At 40.4% G+C, this 17,159-nt stretch overlaps 1 protein-coding gene across 1 annotated transcript; it reads right to left on the bottom strand.

Annotated features, from left to right (window-relative positions):
• Nucleotides 1-403: 403 nt before the first annotated feature.
• Nucleotides 404-16,739, bottom strand: LOC122871633. Its single transcript, XM_044186989.1, has 19 exons — nt 16,622-16,739; nt 16,487-16,545; nt 16,332-16,392; nt 15,295-15,449; nt 15,149-15,213; nt 14,953-15,046; nt 13,382-13,645; nt 11,874-12,170; nt 10,968-11,219; nt 8,403-8,717; nt 7,976-8,097; nt 6,394-6,613; nt 6,134-6,289; nt 5,029-5,219; nt 3,871-4,022; nt 3,503-3,760; nt 2,736-2,889; nt 1,030-1,162; nt 404-544 (listed from the first exon to the last, which is right to left on the bottom strand). The coding sequence occupies exons 1-19, from the start codon at nt 16,651-16,653 to the stop codon at nt 420-422; spliced, it is 3,105 nt and encodes a 1,034-aa protein (XP_044042924.1). The 5' UTR covers nt 16,654-16,739; the 3' UTR covers nt 404-419.
• Between the last annotated feature and the right edge of the window lie 420 nt (nt 16,740-17,159).

The following is a 17,159-nucleotide window of genomic DNA, read 5'->3' as shown; positions in this document are numbered from 1 at the left end:
TTAAATGAGCAGAGGGAGACTGCACAGGGCTTCAGCAGTAATTGTAGAATCTGCGGGAGAAATGACACTTCTTATATTTGTGATCTTCTGAGTAAAGAAGGAAAGAAATTCTTCACATTTCTCAGGTGTGCCATCTAAGATCTGGCCTGATAGTTGATGATTATGATAACTGCATTAAAAAGGAATCAAACAAATAAAGCACTGCGTTTGTATCTGTGCAATTTCATGGGTAGTGCTCCAGCTGCATCCACTCTGAAACTGATTTTATATGAAAAATAGTGTGAAATGTGTAAAAAGTTTCATAAGAATTCAGGTCAGTCTTTTAAAAAAATATATTGTTTATTATTATTATTGTGTATTATTACAGTGAACTGTCTATGATTAACATAAACACACTCACAGATGGTGTTCCAAACAATTTATTGCAGCCGTAGTTGTTCATAGTAAGTCATGATTGCTTTGGTTGCACTCACTGAGAGTAGAGTTACTCCCAAAAAGCCTATCGATCCAGCCACAATGCAGATCATTGTCATGTGCTCTGCCCCTGCAAAAAGATGGACACAAGTATTTTCATTAACTCTGTATTCAGAGTGCACATATACACCTCACATTGTACTGTATGTTACACTTGTGACAATGAAAACCACAAATGTTCAAACAAGACTGTATGAGAGATATTTTGGTTTTTATCAGTGTAGAGTAGTTTAGTCATTTCAATAATGAAATCAACAATCTAACTTGCCAAAAAAGATACAAAAGTCAGTGAAAGACTACATCAAGAAATTCTATCCTTAACTTGAAATGACTAAAAATAGCATTATTTGAAGCATACAGATTGTATCATACATCAGTCAAAATATAAAATAAGAAAAATCTAGGTAAAGGTGCAGTACAGGCTAGTGATGCAGTTCCTCCCCTTCTCTTTAAAGTCCATTTTTAACCTGACCCCTGAAAACATCATGTGCTCTGATCATGTAACAGTATGTATAAAGGATTCTGTGCTGAGCATCTTCCTTGACGTAAACTCACAGTAAGACGGTCCGACTCCTGACCTCACCCTCTTGTTGACCACCAGAGGTCCGGCAGACACGATGGCAGCTTGTTTCCCCTTTCTGTCCATCTGGCTCACTGACCTCTTGGTGCGCTGCTGGCTGGTGCAATTCTATTACAAAATTAGGGTCAGTTAGGGTCCATTTTCATGGAGATTTTCATTCTTCTACATTTATTTGACAGCTCTACTTACAGATTAAGATTTCACATAAAAAACACATGATGAGCTTTTAAAATATGATGCACTTTTATAGCTACCCAACAGTAGCCTCTATAAAACAGTTAAATACCTCCACCTCAACGGTAAAATGTTACATTACTGCATCGGTAACAACAATCCAATAATCCAATACATAATAGTAGAACACTCGGGCATCATTTTTCTGTGTTATGAGTACTTTTACTTTTGTACATTTAAGTACATTTTGCTAATTATTCTTCCGTACTTTTACTTCAGTTACTTGTAACGGAGCATTTTTACGTTCCAGTATTGCTACTTTTACTGAAGTAAAGGATCTGAATACCTATTCCACCAGAGACAGAGACAGTTTGTCTCTTGTTGGCAAAGTTTAACAATGTGCCTTGGTGTTTGCTTTGTTTTTGCGTGTGCCCCATCGGCTTGCTGTTCCTGACCAATCTATCTCCCCATGAAGAAAGTTACAGTGTCTTCTTCACAGGAGGCGTGACGTGAGCAGCGCGTCTGCAAAGCAGCATCAGCTTCAGTCCTCCATCTGTGTCTACACAGGATGCGTTGAGGCACAGCACTGAGTGTAGGTCACCCGCGTTTTGGCAGCGCTCAGACCACAACACACAATCACTGTAGTCACGCACGTGATACAGAGCTAAATAGACTTGAAGCCTTTGGGTCGCACAAATATAGCGCAAGTGAAACTCGAGCCGTTACACAACCTGTGGAGACGTATCTGTTCTATCAGACATGCGTGAGATGGACGGCTGAACCACCTCCGGTGTAGACATGCCGTTATGGAACATGGTAAGGCAAGGGACATTTCTTCCCTAAGTTTGTCCTGAAGACAGCACTTATCCCCAGGCTTGGTGCTATTTTACGGGGGTACTTATTGTTGCCTGCAAAGAGGCACTGCCTTAAAGCCTCAAACTGGGGTGCTGAAAAGTCCCATTTGCAGTTAATGCCACAGATTACATTTCAATTCAATTTTATTTATACAGCGCCAATTCATAACAGAAGTTAACTCATTGCACTTTTCCTATAGAGCAGGTCTAGACCGTACTCTTTAATAATATAATAATAATAATAATAATAATAATTAGAGAGCCAACAAATCCACCATGAAAGACTGCAACATGATTGGCTGCAGCCTTTAACTCCTTTAACTGTTACACATCTGTGGCTGTTTTTAGGTAGGTATATGATAAATCCTCCTGCCCAGAGGTGGGTACGCAGCCACACATTCGCCTATCCATAACCAGGAACCGTTAAAGACTCCTTGATGATAGCAGCGCCAGCATCAAGACCAGCAGGTTTTACATCTGGAAACTTTTTAAGCAACGTCATAGGCCGAGGAAGGTCACCAGTATTGCACACTAGTGCAGTGACCAGTACCTGGCATAGACCAGTGGCTGGAAGAGCTGAAAATATGTCAACAGGTAATTGGTCCAAAACATTAGCAGGTCTATCTCAACCATGAAATGACCCTTCAGTTTACCTTTGTACAGTCTTCATCATGTCCACATATGTTGGTCAGGCAGTGAATGTAGAAGGGCAACCCTTGAGGCATGGTGAACATCTCAACGGAAAATCTGCTTTCCTGTTCCAGGCCGTTAACAGAGAGCCAGCAGAACGTGTAGTCAACAGGACAGCTGGGGAGAAGCGAGGATAACATTCATTACCGTTATCACCCGAGGCAACTAAAGCAGTGCAAATATATTAAAACACTGTAAAGCCACTTACAAATACTTGAGCTTTACCACATTATAGCTCACTCCATTTAACCGTTATCTTAGTTATTAAGATAGACAAGTTTAGGATAGAAGGCTCAAAGCTACATCATACGTTACCAGTTTCCTTCCATGACATTATACAATTTAAGCACACATTTTTAAGATGGGACATCCTCCCCTGCTTCACATATACAGTAGACCTCCCCAAATGAATCTGGGCACAGAGCTACATCAGAAGAAATAGATGCATGCCTCCAAAGCCTGAATTTAACCTAAAAGGGACCAGCAACCACATGTGGAAGTAAAGCTGAGAATTTAATAATGCATCCAAAACATGTCTAAACATGCAGTCGAAATGGAGCTAAAACGATACATACAAATAGTGGAAGTTTGGATACAGGTAAAAGTTTTCTACAAGTAATACGGAGTCTGATAAAGCTCAGTGAAATTAACAAAAGCAACCAATACTGATTCTCAACTGCATCAAGAAATGAAACTGATGTGTCAGTCCGTCAGGCACATTTTCACCCACCCATTCTGCAGAAGAACACCCTGGACTGTGTCCTGTGGGTCGGTGCTCTCAGTGGCCCAGCATGACTCCACCTGCAGGAGCACGTCTGACGCAAAAGAGTTGTTGGTCTGCAGGGTCACCTGGAAGAACAGGGTGTCCTCAGGCATGAGGGTTATGGCATCCCTGTAGCTGTCAGTGTATGTGTAATCGGTGTATAGGTTCATGGTCAGGCCCAGCTGCAGTGATGAGCTGAACTCCACCAGGGAGAAGGAAGAGAGCCTGCAACAAAAGAAATTATGTGTTCTCATGTTTCAGTCCTTCATTTAACAACAATGTTTTCTTTTTGAGTTCATACACTGGACTAAAAAATATGAAGATATTAGTCTCACCACGCCATATCCACACTGACTTGAGTATTGCGAACATAATGTCGTGGGTAGACACACTTCCAGGCAACTGTTAGATCCCGCCGGCTGATGGTTTGCTCTCTGGTCAAGGTCACCGTCAGAGTGTTTTGGAACTCAATGTGGGTTTTGTTCACCTGGACAATCACACACACACACACACACACACACACACACACACACATGCTAAATTCAACTGAATTTCATAAACGCAATATCTAGACCACAGAGGTGACACATCTTAATTGCTTCTGATTATAATAAAACTTTATAGATCACTTATCAAAACAAAGTACAAAGTGCTTCACAACAAGAGAAATAAAATACCACAGTGAATGACGAAATATAAAGAAATAAAATAAATAAAATACACAAAAGCAATAAAATAAACAGTAAAATAAACAACCAGTTCAGGTAAAATCAGGATCTGCTTTCAGATAAAAATGTGTTTTGAGATGAGACTTAAATGAGGACACTGACTCCGACAACCTAATTATGTTGTGGAATGTAATTATTTTATTAGAGTTATAAAGGTGAGAGTTATTGTATTCATACCATAAGTAATTGGTGTATGTATTAAGAAGCCTGTGATGCCAATAATTATTCAGGTATGGATTTGAAGATTGAAGATATTAAGATTCCTTTCCAGTAAGGATGAACAGGTCGCAGATTGATGCTGACAGTTCCATCCCCATTTTGTCTGTTTAGTGGCTTCTAGGGTTGGTGGTTGTGAAGGAAAAAAATAAATAAAAATAAAATAAAAAATACAACAGCATTTCACAGCAGGTTTAAAAAGTGATGCCATGTCCAACTTTCTCTGGATGGCTCACTCACTTTATGGAACATGTAGTTTGCTTAAGTCTCAAATTATCACTGGAATTTCTCATCAGTAACCATACCTGGTATGTGAAATAACGTTTTTTGGGTAAATGGGCAAATCTATGGCTTCTTCATGGTGATTTAAAGCTTCTGAATCCTATGATGCGATTTAGAGCAATAAGCATTTTGCTGTGGTAGAGAATGTATCTGTACTTATGTTCTTATGTCATGCGCACACTTGGGTGGCAAGTGCTGCACAGAATCTGTCCATTACTTAGTAATGAAATGTCTTTTTATTACTATTATTATCCATCAGTCACTCACCCGCCTCTCAGTTCCACATTCAGAGGCTTTTCGTGAGGTGCGGAAGTAGTAGAAAATCTCACTCTCATCCACAGTGCACCGCCCATCATTCAGCTTCACATCAACCTTTCCCCCGAAGACAGAAGTCAGGTAGGGTTTTGCTATTCCCCCAGACACCACTTTATCCAGACACTGGCTGAAAAGGCCTTTTTCTGTTTCAAAACAAGGGTCGGAATCAAAGCAGTGAGAAGCCAGAATCACACGTGTTGCAGACTCTGATAACAAAGAAGAAGAAATGTTTGTTGTTTTCAAAAAGAAACAGCCATCGTAACTGAATGCTAAAGCCACAGTGGAAGCACCTTAACATGCAGTTCCTCTAGTGTCCACTGGCTTTAAGAGAAAGTCTGAACGTGACAACGTGGATATGGAAATGCAAAGTCAAATACACTTTTATAGAATTTAGCATCCTAATAGCTAATTCAACATCTGTTATGTTTCTTGATGGCTGGGCAAATGGTGATAGCAGTCTGAAGTCCAGGGGGCCGGGAACACGGCAAGAATACTTCAGGGCGGGGTTTCCTGGCGTCCTAGGCGTTAAGGCACCAACCATGAACAGCAGCGTCCCCGGTTTGCATCCAGCTGGGGACCTTTGTTACATGTCATTCCCCATCGCTCTCTCCTCTTATTTCCTGTCATCTCTCGGCTGTCACTATCAAATTAAGGCTTAAAATGCCCCCAAAATAACAACAATTAAAAGAATAATTCAGGAACACAGGAGAGCAGTTTTCAAGGAACGCTCAACATCACTGTTGCTTAGTGGTCATTTTGAAATTTTTGTTGTTTTGTTCATTAAGAAGATATTAAGGCTTTAAGAGGGCAATGTTTATGCATTTGCTTGATTGACAGTAGTCCCAACCAATCACAGGCACCCTGATTTTTGGGCAAGCTATAAACCCAAACAAAAAGTCACTTTGGTTGACATATTGGTGACTTCTACAGCCTACACATAGGCTAGTTTTTTGCAGTGTTCATAATAAAGAAGCTTCAGTATTATAATTCTGAGGTCCAAATGCACTGCACATAATATATATTCTTAGTCTGACACATGCAACTTGAAAAGGTTTACCAGTGCAGGCTGGATGTGAAGCCACAGTAGGCTTGATGACAGAGCTCACATCGTAGTAGCCATGTTGGCACACACAGGTGTAGGAGCCCAGAGTGTTGATGCACAGAGAATTACGGGGACACAAAGTCCTCTTGGGGAAAGCGCACAGATCTGGACCTGACAAACAGTCAAAGCAAACAAGACAAATCTCAGAAAAACAGAAGATTATTAGTTTGAATTCTATGACAGACAAGGTGAGCTGGTTTTTCACCATCACCTACCGTTCCAGTGAATGACCCCATCTTTAACTGTGAAGTCGGTTGTATTCAGGGAGCGAATGTAATCCAGCTGATCTTCAACAGGTAGGGGCAAGTCTTCTTCAGTTCTGGATGCATCAAAAGACATAAACAGAATCTCTGTTTTGTCTGGCTCATCTGCAGGTTTAAAGGTGGCCACCTCAATGCGGGCTGGCTGATGAAAGTCTTTCAATAGCTTCTGAAGCTGAAGGACACACACAAAGATGGGATGCTTCAAGAACGAGAGCGCCAAACTTATTTGGAAGAAAATGTGCTTGGCTGAAATGTATTAGTCAGTACTTCAAAACACAAATCATTTTTTTCTGACTGAAGAAGAAAAAAAACACTGTTCAGAAAACAAATGTGTTTCTGAAGAAATGGAAATATAACATAGTATAAATAAAGAACTACATATGGGTGCACTTTCACTGAAGTACAAATTCAATGAAAGTGCCCCCATATTTTTTGGAATAAAGTAAAGGGAGCCATCCACGAGTGAACCTCACATACTGCAACCTCATGTTGTCTTTTAATCTCTCCTATACGCCAACAAAACAAAGTCTACAGCCATGCTAGCAGCTCTGTGAGGCCGTACTTAGGCACAGCTGTGACTTGAGCTAAATGCTAACATCAGCATGCTAACATGCTGATGTTAAGCAGGTATAACGTTTACCATGTTCACCATCGTGATGTAGCTTGTTAGCATTCTTCTAATTAGCTCTAAACACAAAGTACAGCTGTGTCTGCTGAGGCTGACGGGAAAGTCGTTATTTTTGCAGGTGTTTGATCAGAAACCAAACTATAAACAGGGCAACAGTCCGTCAATCCGTCCAACTGATATTTCAGTCTGGACCAAAGTAGTGGGCCGACCGACAGGCCGGCAATGCCATCCATAGAGCATGGCTACAAACCCTTGAGATTTCATTGATATCTGTAATTATTTATTGACTAAAAGACAAGAGTCTTTATATGGTATTTAGCTTTCAAAAATATTTTTCATCTGTTTGAATTTCATTATAGACAGTTTAATTGTCATGCTATCTTATGGAGCTAAAAGAGCGACATTACATTTTGGCATCAAAAAGAAAATTTGGCATTGAAAACAAAACCTGAACTGAAAAAAAGGAATCATTGGCATTGAAACACTTGTATTGGAAAAAGTTGTATTGGCACTGAAAAATAACACAAAAGTATTTCATTTTATTTTAATATTTTTTGTATTTTGAGGTGTTTTTTTTTTTTTTTATAACAATCTTAATGAGAAAATGTCACTCCTCTGGACCTAGGTCTTCCAAACCACAAATGTTTGTATGCAAGCATGTTTTCAAAATCCAAACAGCAGATGGCTTGACCACAGTAAGCTTCTGGTATGACTGCACACCTAAAAATAAATAATAATGATAATAATAATAATAATAATAATATAATAATAATTGACATTGCCTAGATCTCAGACAAAATCACGGGTAAACAAGGGGTAAACTTTTACGCAGCACTGGATAAAACTAGGATGAAAACTGGATCTGCAGCCCGTGATCACTGATGTAAACTATGAAGTTCCTCCTACCTTATCTTCGAAAATCTTCCCCATTTTATCTCTTGGTTCTGACACGTCGTCCTGCAGCTCCTCAGGCAGTGACCAGGGCACTACCAGTATGAGACCAATGATGGAAAAATCTAATTGCATCTCTACAGAAGCCACAAAATGGAGACACAGCAGGTTAAGTTTATCATGAAAGATCATTTTCAAGTATATCATAATCCGATTAAGGCCTATACTAATTTTTGTACTTTACTTTTTTTTCCCTTTTTATTCCAGCTTTCTTGAATAGTTACTTCACTCACTATACTTACTTAGAGAATATCAGGCTGCTGTTTAACACTGTCACAGTGACTGAACATCAAGAAAATCCAAACCTAAATACTGACACTCAAACCAAAAAACGCCACACAACTGCAGTCGCCTTGCTGGACTAATGGTACCTCAGACTGACCTTGGCTCGTAGCAGATCCAGCAGCCCTCACGTGGAGCTCTACGGATGAATTAGTGCCCTCAAAACACACATGAGAATGTTCCGACTCCCACTGCCCGTCACATTCCTCCCACACATCGAGGACATACGTCTTCCCTTCCTCCAGTCCTGGTAGATGCAGCTTTGTGTCAGTCACACGGCTTCTCTGGATGGTGGGGCCGTTCTCCAGAGCCAGCTCGTATAAAAAGGCCACAGCTTGTTGGCGCGTGGTGCTGGGGATCCACAGGGCGGTGGAGTCATTAGAGCGATACCTGAGCTCAGACACACCATGCAGTCCTGTATGCATACAGACAGATCAGGCCACATATAGGCAAAGATAGGTAACAGCCAAATAACTTCCTATTATGAAACCTGAGAAGCCAGGAAGTGTCAAATATCACCAAATATATCATTTCCCTAATAAAGAATGAGTCAAATGTAAATGGAAGGATTACCTCACTTAACTCACAGTGTGCTAATATCCAATATAGTAAGTGCATTGAACAAATCAATGATTGGATGTGCCAGAATTTTCTTCAATTAAACAAAGATAAAACTGAAGTCATTGTTTTTGGAGCCAAGGAGGAACGATTCAGTCAGCGCTCAGCTTCATCCGAATCAGAAATACTTTATTGATCCCCGAGGGGAAACTGTTTTGTTACAGCAGCTCACTATCACGTCAGTGCACACAGGAATAGAAGTACTAAGTAAATCAAAATATAATACACTATAATACAGCTAAGATAAATTAAGTACCAATTGGGTACAAAAAAAGTATAAAATTAAAATAAGTGTAAAGTACAAAGTGGATTTACTGGTTGATAAGTATGTACGGTATAATACAATGTAATAATATAACTAATAAGCAATAGTGCAATAATGAGTGCTGTCAAGTTAAGTGTAGCTTATTAAGATGATTATGAGACGGTGGATATTGCACAGCAGTAATATAGTTGAATAAATAACAAACATGGAATAATTAAACTGAGAACAGAGTATATTGCACAGGCGTATGAGAAAATTGAGATTATTGCATAATATTTCAGGTATTGCATTAATGTTAATGATCCAATGTCCAGTTGAGTAATATCAGTGCCAGTTTCCCCGACACTTAGAGGGAGGAGTTAAAGAGTTTGATGGCCACAGGCAGGAATGACTTCCTGTGGCGCTCTGTGGTGCATTTTGGGGGGATGAGTCTTCCGCTGAAGGTGCTTACGGAGCTACGGCAACAGGCAGCATGCACGTTGGCGCATGCGCACGCATCAGTAATGTTAAAAAGCACAAACCAAGCCAGAAGTCTTGGTGTAGTTGTGGACACAAACCAGAATTTCAACAGCCACATTAAGACAATTACAAAGTCAGCCTACTGCCACCTGAAGAATATATCCAGGATTCAAGGACCTCCAGACCTCTCAGGTCGTCTGAACAGGTCTGCTTTCTGTCCCCAGAGTCAAAACTAAACATGGAGAAGCAGCGTTCAGTTTTTATTTAACATATATCTGGAACAAACTCCCAGAAAGCTGCAGGTCTGCTGCAACTTCTTTTAAATCAAGGCTAAAGACTTTTCTGTTTGCCGCTGCCTTTTATTAAATCAAATAATAATTAATTACTTCCACTGCACTGTAACTTTTACTCTCCTGTTTCATCTTGTTTTTCTTTTCTTTTTAACTCTAAGTGTTTTTCAATGTCTTTTTATATTGCCCAATGTTGCTTTTATGTTTTATATAAAGTACTTTGAATTGCTTTGTTGTTGAAATGTGCTATACAAATAAACTTGCCTTGCCTAACACTGCCTTTTCATAGTGGGTTTCCCAGTAAAGTTAGAATAAAAGGAACTACTCCGTTGTCCCCAGCTATATGTATTTATTGTCTTATAACCATATATGCATGCATCAATCAGTTAAAGAATGAATCATCTTTGTAGGGCATGCAGATGTTTTGGTACATAATACATTTACAGGGAAAACAGTTTGCAACACAGCTGAATGAGCAAGGAATCTATCCGTATCCATGGTGATGGATGTTTCCTGGTTACGGTGCAGAGTAGCGAGTGCATCCTATAGTTCACCTGTGATCAAAGAGTTTTCTTTAACAATTTGTCTTTCTTATGCAGACGTAGTAGTGTTACGCTGCTGTTTAGATTTTGATCATTTGCGATGTGTACTAGACTAATTCAAGATTGCATTGTTTGGCATATTTCATATCAGTTATGATTTCTTCTTTAGGAGGGAAATGATGAAGTTGTGTAATTTCCTTTTAGATTTCAACCACTACACTAACCCCCTCAGAATAAACCTCATAATCTGCTGTCTGTCCTCATTATTCATCTTTTATTGAATCAGTCACCCTAGAGTCTAACAGACCCCTGATAGCCAACTTGTAATTCACAACAATGGCCTGATGTTTCCTTCAGGACAAGAAGATATTTTACAGAAGGTTCAGCTTTCTCTTGACAGAGTAATAAAATGCTGCATATTAACAGTGGCATGTATGGGACCACCTTTACTCTACCCGTCTGTGTTGTCTTCTCATCGGTTCCTACATTACCTGTGTGTGCTGTGACTGTCTTGGCACTCATGACCACGCTGTCTCCACACAGCGCCTCCACCTTGGCCTGATACTGTTGGCATGGCAGCAGCCCCCCCACAGTGTAGTTGGTAGTGAGCGTGGTGCCCTGCAGCACCCCCTCGTGGTAGACTCTGAACATGGAGATGGACGACGTGTTCCTCACTTCCCAGCTCAGGGTGTAGTTGTCGGGGCCAAACAATGTTTGATGCAAGGCCTCGATGCTGGAGTGAGCTGAGGAGCAGAGAGGGGATTATGTTCAGCACTACAGCCTTTTCTAAAAGGACATCAGCAAACTCAAGTCAATTAATACAAAGGTTAAGCTACATATTTGTTTTATTTTTATATTTTTGTATTTTTCTTTGAACTAATGAATGCTGTTTGTTTCTCTATGTCCAGTCTTACCACTGCTTATGCTCTTTCAAATGTGTGAGTCATTTTCTGATATTACGTTGCATTAAAGTGTCGCAAATATGTGCGGCTTGTAGTCGGTTAACTGGCAGCTCTTTAAAGCTAGGGTATATTTGTTGAAATTCTCTTTATATCTCATCAGCAATCAATAAATCAAATGCTCTGGAAAAAAAAAAAAAAGTAAAAAATCCGATATCTTTGGCTGTCGCACTAAAACTACAACAGGTAAGTAGGTAAGCTCTGGGAAGTATTGCCTGTAAATGAATAGAAAAATAAAATGTGTTAAGAAAATAAAGATTGATTAATTGTAACTGTATCTGTTGTTAGAAAGTCTCCTCAAACATTAGAACTTTAAAATCGGTGACTGCAGAATATTCAAGTTCAGTATTGACTCAGTACAGTGGTCTATAATGGGTTCAAATGGACAAACACAGAGATGGTTCATTTAGTCACTTCATCAAACCGTGCAGGACTTACCAGAGTTTCCATCGTTCAGGACCATCTTGCTGTAGCGGGACTCCATCCCTGCCTGGCAAACCGTCTGCAGGCCAAACTTAACCCTGATGCAGGGCTGCAGGTCAGACAAGATGAACACAAAGTTGTCCTCCTTGTGCCAGAAGCGTACCTCTTCTGTGATGTGGTCTGTGCCATTGAGGTAGAAGGCGGTGAGGAGGAAGAGGGAGAACTTGCGGTTCTCAGGGCAGTCCCAGGCCAACGCTAAGCTGCTGCTGTTGTTCCATGACGTCACCTCAAAGTGTTGGGGAATGTCTGGGTCTGGCAGGAAAAGGATAACAAAGAATTGGCAAAGTGATTAAAACCTGCATTAACAGATTCTTTGGCTACTTGGGAGGAGCGGAAACACAACACTAATCTATTATCACTTTTTAAGTATGGTACACTGAACAGTTGCTTATTTACACATCCAGCAAAGGCGGAGCAACATTAGCATTCATTTGGAGTCGTGTCTCTGGCCACTTGATGAATGGGAGTCCACTATTCACTCCCTTTTTAGCTCTTTTTGGTCTCCACAAACTTCTGAGAAAATATCTGGCTCTCCAGCTGCTAAATGCTCCGCTGTGTTCACCAGCTGGTGGCTAACTGTGCCTGTCTGTCGTTTGGTGCTGAGCAGGTAGTGTACGTAACAGGTTTATTGCTTTTTCAGCTATAAACCAAAAATAGTATGGTTGTGGGCCGTAAAACCAAAAAAGAGGCTAAAACACTCTGTAGCGCCGAGGGGAACTGCAGAGTTAGGGATGATTCTCAAGCGACATCTTTCACATCACACACACTCATTTGGTCCATTATTAATATATAAGCCTTGATTATAGCTTTAAATGCTGAAAATCTTTACTTAAATGAAAATGATACCCAAGAGAGGGCAACTGGAGCAGAAATTACACATGTTAATGCAGTTAGGTACAAAATGTACACACACATATTCTCTACATGTCAAAAAGAAACTTTTTCTCTCGCCATGTTATGCTATCTTATAGTTAAAAGCATGTTTGGGACAAATCTTTTTTTGGACCAACCCAGTGGTTTAGCATGTGTTAGTCCACCATCTACAAATTACATGAACTTTACATTAATACTGACCAATTTCTAGAGCACGGCTTCGCGTTTTTTTTTACCTTTCAGGTAGTAACTTTTACTATTATATGAAAATCAGCATGAAACTTGCTGAAGACAAGAGCTGAAACAATTAGTTGATTAATCGATTAGAATTTGCTGGTTCCAACCTCTCAAATGTGATATGATAAACTGAATATCTTTGAGTTTATTATTGTTGTTTGCACCAACAAGCATTTTAAAGAAGTCATCTTTGGCTCTGGGAACTTGTGTCAAACATTTTTTTACTTAATAATCATTAATAGCAGCCCTACGTAGGAATTTTTTCAAAGTTAATTTGCACCATAAACAAAATAGGTCATTTTTTGCCCATCATTTATGGATGTCTGCTAATCCATCCAATCACCAGCCCATACCGGTAATGGTAGAGAGGCAGGTGAAGGAGCGAGTGCCTGCAATCTCCACACAGGCCACATAGGGGCTGCAGGAGTCCAGAGCTGTGAAGCGGTACTGGTTGCTGGTGGTAGTGTCCATGCTGAGAGTGTTATAGGAGCCCAGTTCAGTGTGGTACAGGGTCACAGTGTCGCTGTGGCTGACAGCTGGACGGTTCTCCACCCAGGAGACCAGAAACATGTAGGAAGTCCTGGACTCGAGCTTGACAGGGAGACGCATAGTGTGGCCTAGGAGGAAAAAAAGTCATTTACAGCATTATTAAACCATAAATGATAAAACACATTTACTTGCATTGCAGCAAATTTCATTGCAGTCTAGATTGAAATGTCTTGACGTTTTGGCCCGAGGGTAGCACTAGACTAAAGGTCACCAAAAACATTAGGATTTGTCCTCTGTGGATCACAAACATCCACAGTAAATTTAACAGCAGGCTGGTGAACAGCTAGGGAACAGTACATAGTGTTCTGGACCAAAGATAAACAGACCAACATCACTATCCTTAAACCCCCGAGGTGACGAAACATAAACAGAAGGCAGGAGACACTACACAGTGCCAACTGTTGGCCTTTAAAGGAATAGTTTGACATTTTGGGAATTATGGTTATGGCAGAGTTAGAGGCCAAGATCAATACCACTCTCATGTCTATCAGTTCAGTATGAAGCTAGAGCCAGCAGTCGTCAGGTTAGCTGGGCATAAAGGCTAGAAACAGGAGGAAACCAAGCCTCCAGGAAGTGCGCCGGGCTTTGAAGCCAATTTGACATAGTGGCTTAACGGTGGAATTAAAACTTCTGGGTCCGTCATGTGATCCATTTGGTCCAACATTATTTAGAAAGTCTAGAAGAGCCGCACAATTAAATTAATCATTTTTCCGGCGGAGTCTCTAGGGCGCTTGCTCTATGGGCCGCACGATGCGGAAGATCTGGGTAATTTTATACCCAGAAGTTGAACTTTTTTGGCTTCATGCACCTCTGAGCAGCTTTCATAGAACTAAATGGGGCCCCGCTCTCTTTACACATCCATGGAGGAAACACCTAACCAAAGAGTTGTATGTACGGGACTTTTTCCTCGGCTGGGAGCAGTGACTTCATGGAGTCTTGTTGTCAGCATTAGGTCTTAAACAAACATCTAACGTATATTAAAAACAAGATCACTACAGTTTATATTGGATCTGAATTTGCCATGAAGGAAAATTGGACTGTGGATCTGCTCAAACTGCAAGACAGCCAACCAAAATTTCAGATGGTTGGTTTTTCAGGCAATCAATCAGGCATCGTGACCTCAAACTGCATGTCACACCCATCTGGTAGAAATTCAACCAGATTCTAAAATTAGTCAGGGGCGACCAATTCTGGTTCTAAAATCGGGCCGACTGCCCGACTTAACCTAACCTCTGACCAAAATCTGCAGTAAAAGCTGTATTAATCCTAAACCGATTATCTCCTTAAAAACTGAGGGCAGGTCAACATGCAACTTCAAAGACAAGAATACACTAAATACACACACACACACACACACACACACACATAATCTTACCAATTGCAAGGAAGAAGTTTTCATCTTGGTGGAAGAATAATGTGCCATTTTCACATGCAAAAACCTCAGTGGGACTCATCAACTCCAGGAAGCGCTGAAGAAAGAACACAAAAGCGAGATGGACTGTGTATAAAAATCTAACATCCCTCAGTATAAGAAATTGTAGTTTGATACATGTTTGATACATCAGAAGTACCTTAGTGACAGTTGTTGGTTGCTCTAGGGGTTTCTGCCAGCCTCTGATTTGAATGAACTTTGTACCTTAGAGCGAGATAAACATTTTTTTTTTTAACATTGGTTCTTGGTAGGTAAAAATATCCAAAAAAAGTTAAAGATGCTTACGTGGAGTGATTATTAAAGTCCATGCCCGAACAGAACCTCTATACTGAAGAGTTAGCTTGTTTTCAACAGCTGGGGACACCGTCAGCGACGTAACTTTACCCACCTTCCTGATGGATTTTAGTGATGTATCATTGAGCCATATGTTTCCATTTTGCCTAAAAGGATAGAAAATAATAAAGCCTTGCTACACCCCAGTTTCTCTCTTGAAGGTATCAGCATACAATGATATTTCAGACAACAGTGTGCTTCCACCTTTGTGGCAACAGTTTAGGGGGAAGACCCTTTCCACTTTCAACATGACAATGCCCCAGTGCACAGATGAAGATCCATAAAGAAATGGTTTTGGTGGGAAAGAACTTGACTGACGAGCACAGAGCCCTGACCGCAACTCATCCAACACCTTTGGGATGAGCTGGAACGCTGACTGGGAGCCAGGCTGTATCACCCAACATCAGTGCCCAACTTCAATAAGTGTCTGAACAAATCTGTGCAGCCAGGTTCCAACACCTCTGGCAGAAAGCCTTCCCAGAGGAGTGGAGGCTATTACAGCTGCAGGTTGGTGTTTATTGTTTTGGAATGGCATGTTCATCAGTCACATGTAGATGTAATCTATCCACATACTTTTGGCCACCACGGAACTCCTATCAAATTTTCATTTCATAGAGGGGGAGAGAGTCTGCTTTGGGCCCAAACAAATCTTGAACTGGTCCTGCATTTGAAAGCATTTTCAAAGAATTAAAGCTGTTATAATGTGTTTTATACTTTTTCATTGCAGTGTGAGTTGAGAACAGAGATTTAAAATGATATTGAAATAATGTATGCCGTATTTACCGCGAATATATAATCTATTCAAGTTATGTTCTACCATAGGTTCAAATTTGCCGATTAGCAGAGACACACTAAATTGTGGTTTTGTAAATGGAGTTTGGCGTGAGGTTCTCTTTACAAGTCAGATAACGCACTTGATCAGGCATAATTAAGCATTGTGTGAAATACTGTAGACTACAGTATCAAAAACGTGTGTTTCTTGTGTTTACCGTTCCAGAGCACCGCCCTTGCTCATCCAGCATATTGAGAAGGAAATGTCCTCGCAGCGTCCTGGAGGAAAATCAATTGTAGCAGCTGTATCCAACTGTAACACATTCTGCTTTATTTTAACTCAGTAATATGTCGGATGCAGTGCGCTACTTACCTAACGATATGGTATGAGGCACCAGTATGAAAATGATTAACGAAAACTCTAAAGAGGTCCTGAAAATATAAAGGCTGATTAATCCACAGATTAGATAGGTGACATAAAACCGACTGTGGATACTTATTTTCTTACATTTTCTTCGTAATTCCAGCAAAGGAAAGCATATTGTTTATCAAAGTCAAGGCTTGGCTGGAACTGACAGGCTCCTGATGAGTGACAGGTGTGCGCTGCCTTGCCTCACCTGCTCTGATTCCCCGAGCTCCTGGAAAGCCTTTGTTTTTATATTAAAGGGCCGTGCCATACATTTAAGTCTCTGATTCTGATACCGATACTCTTCATTATTATTGTGGTAAACTCATGAAGAGTACATCACTTTCATAATGATTGATAAGAAAATGTGCTTGCTCCGTTCCTTTACAATTAATGGCAATGATCAGGTTAGATGTTAGCTAAGAGATAAAGGCCACCAAAAAACACATTTCACATTCCCACTTTCAGCAGGCTAGCAGCCATAGAGATCCACTAAATAGTTTTTTTTTTATTAGAAATTTGTTGAAAAAGAAGTGGCATTTAAAGAGATCAAGTCTTAATATCATAACCAGCCTTCAAAACCTACCAAATGGAATTTGTGTCTAATTGTAGATTATAAACTCCTCCTTGGGTTGTTAAA

This window comes from Siniperca chuatsi, linkage group LG23 (assembly GCF_020085105.1).
Source record: "Siniperca chuatsi isolate FFG_IHB_CAS linkage group LG23, ASM2008510v1, whole genome shotgun sequence".
Classification (NCBI taxonomy): domain Eukaryota; kingdom Metazoa; phylum Chordata; class Actinopteri; order Centrarchiformes; family Sinipercidae; genus Siniperca; species Siniperca chuatsi.
The sequence above is the reverse complement of the archived record's forward strand: the minus strand, read 5'-3'. Positions and strand labels throughout refer to the sequence as shown.

Excerpts from the sequence above, each read along its gene's own strand:
- LOC122871633 (XM_044186989.1), bottom strand. The coding sequence starts at position 16,653 with ATGCTTTCCTTTGCTGGAATTACGAAGAAAAT. Across the intron at positions 15,047-15,148 it reads AACCAACAACTGTCACTAAG|CGCTTCCTGGAGTTGATGAG; the intron begins GTACTTCTGATG and ends TTCTTTCTTCAG. Across the intron at positions 6,290-6,393 it reads TGGGGTCATTCACTGGAACG|GTCCAGATCTGTGCGCTTTC; the intron begins GTAGGTGATGGT and ends ACTGTTTGTCAG.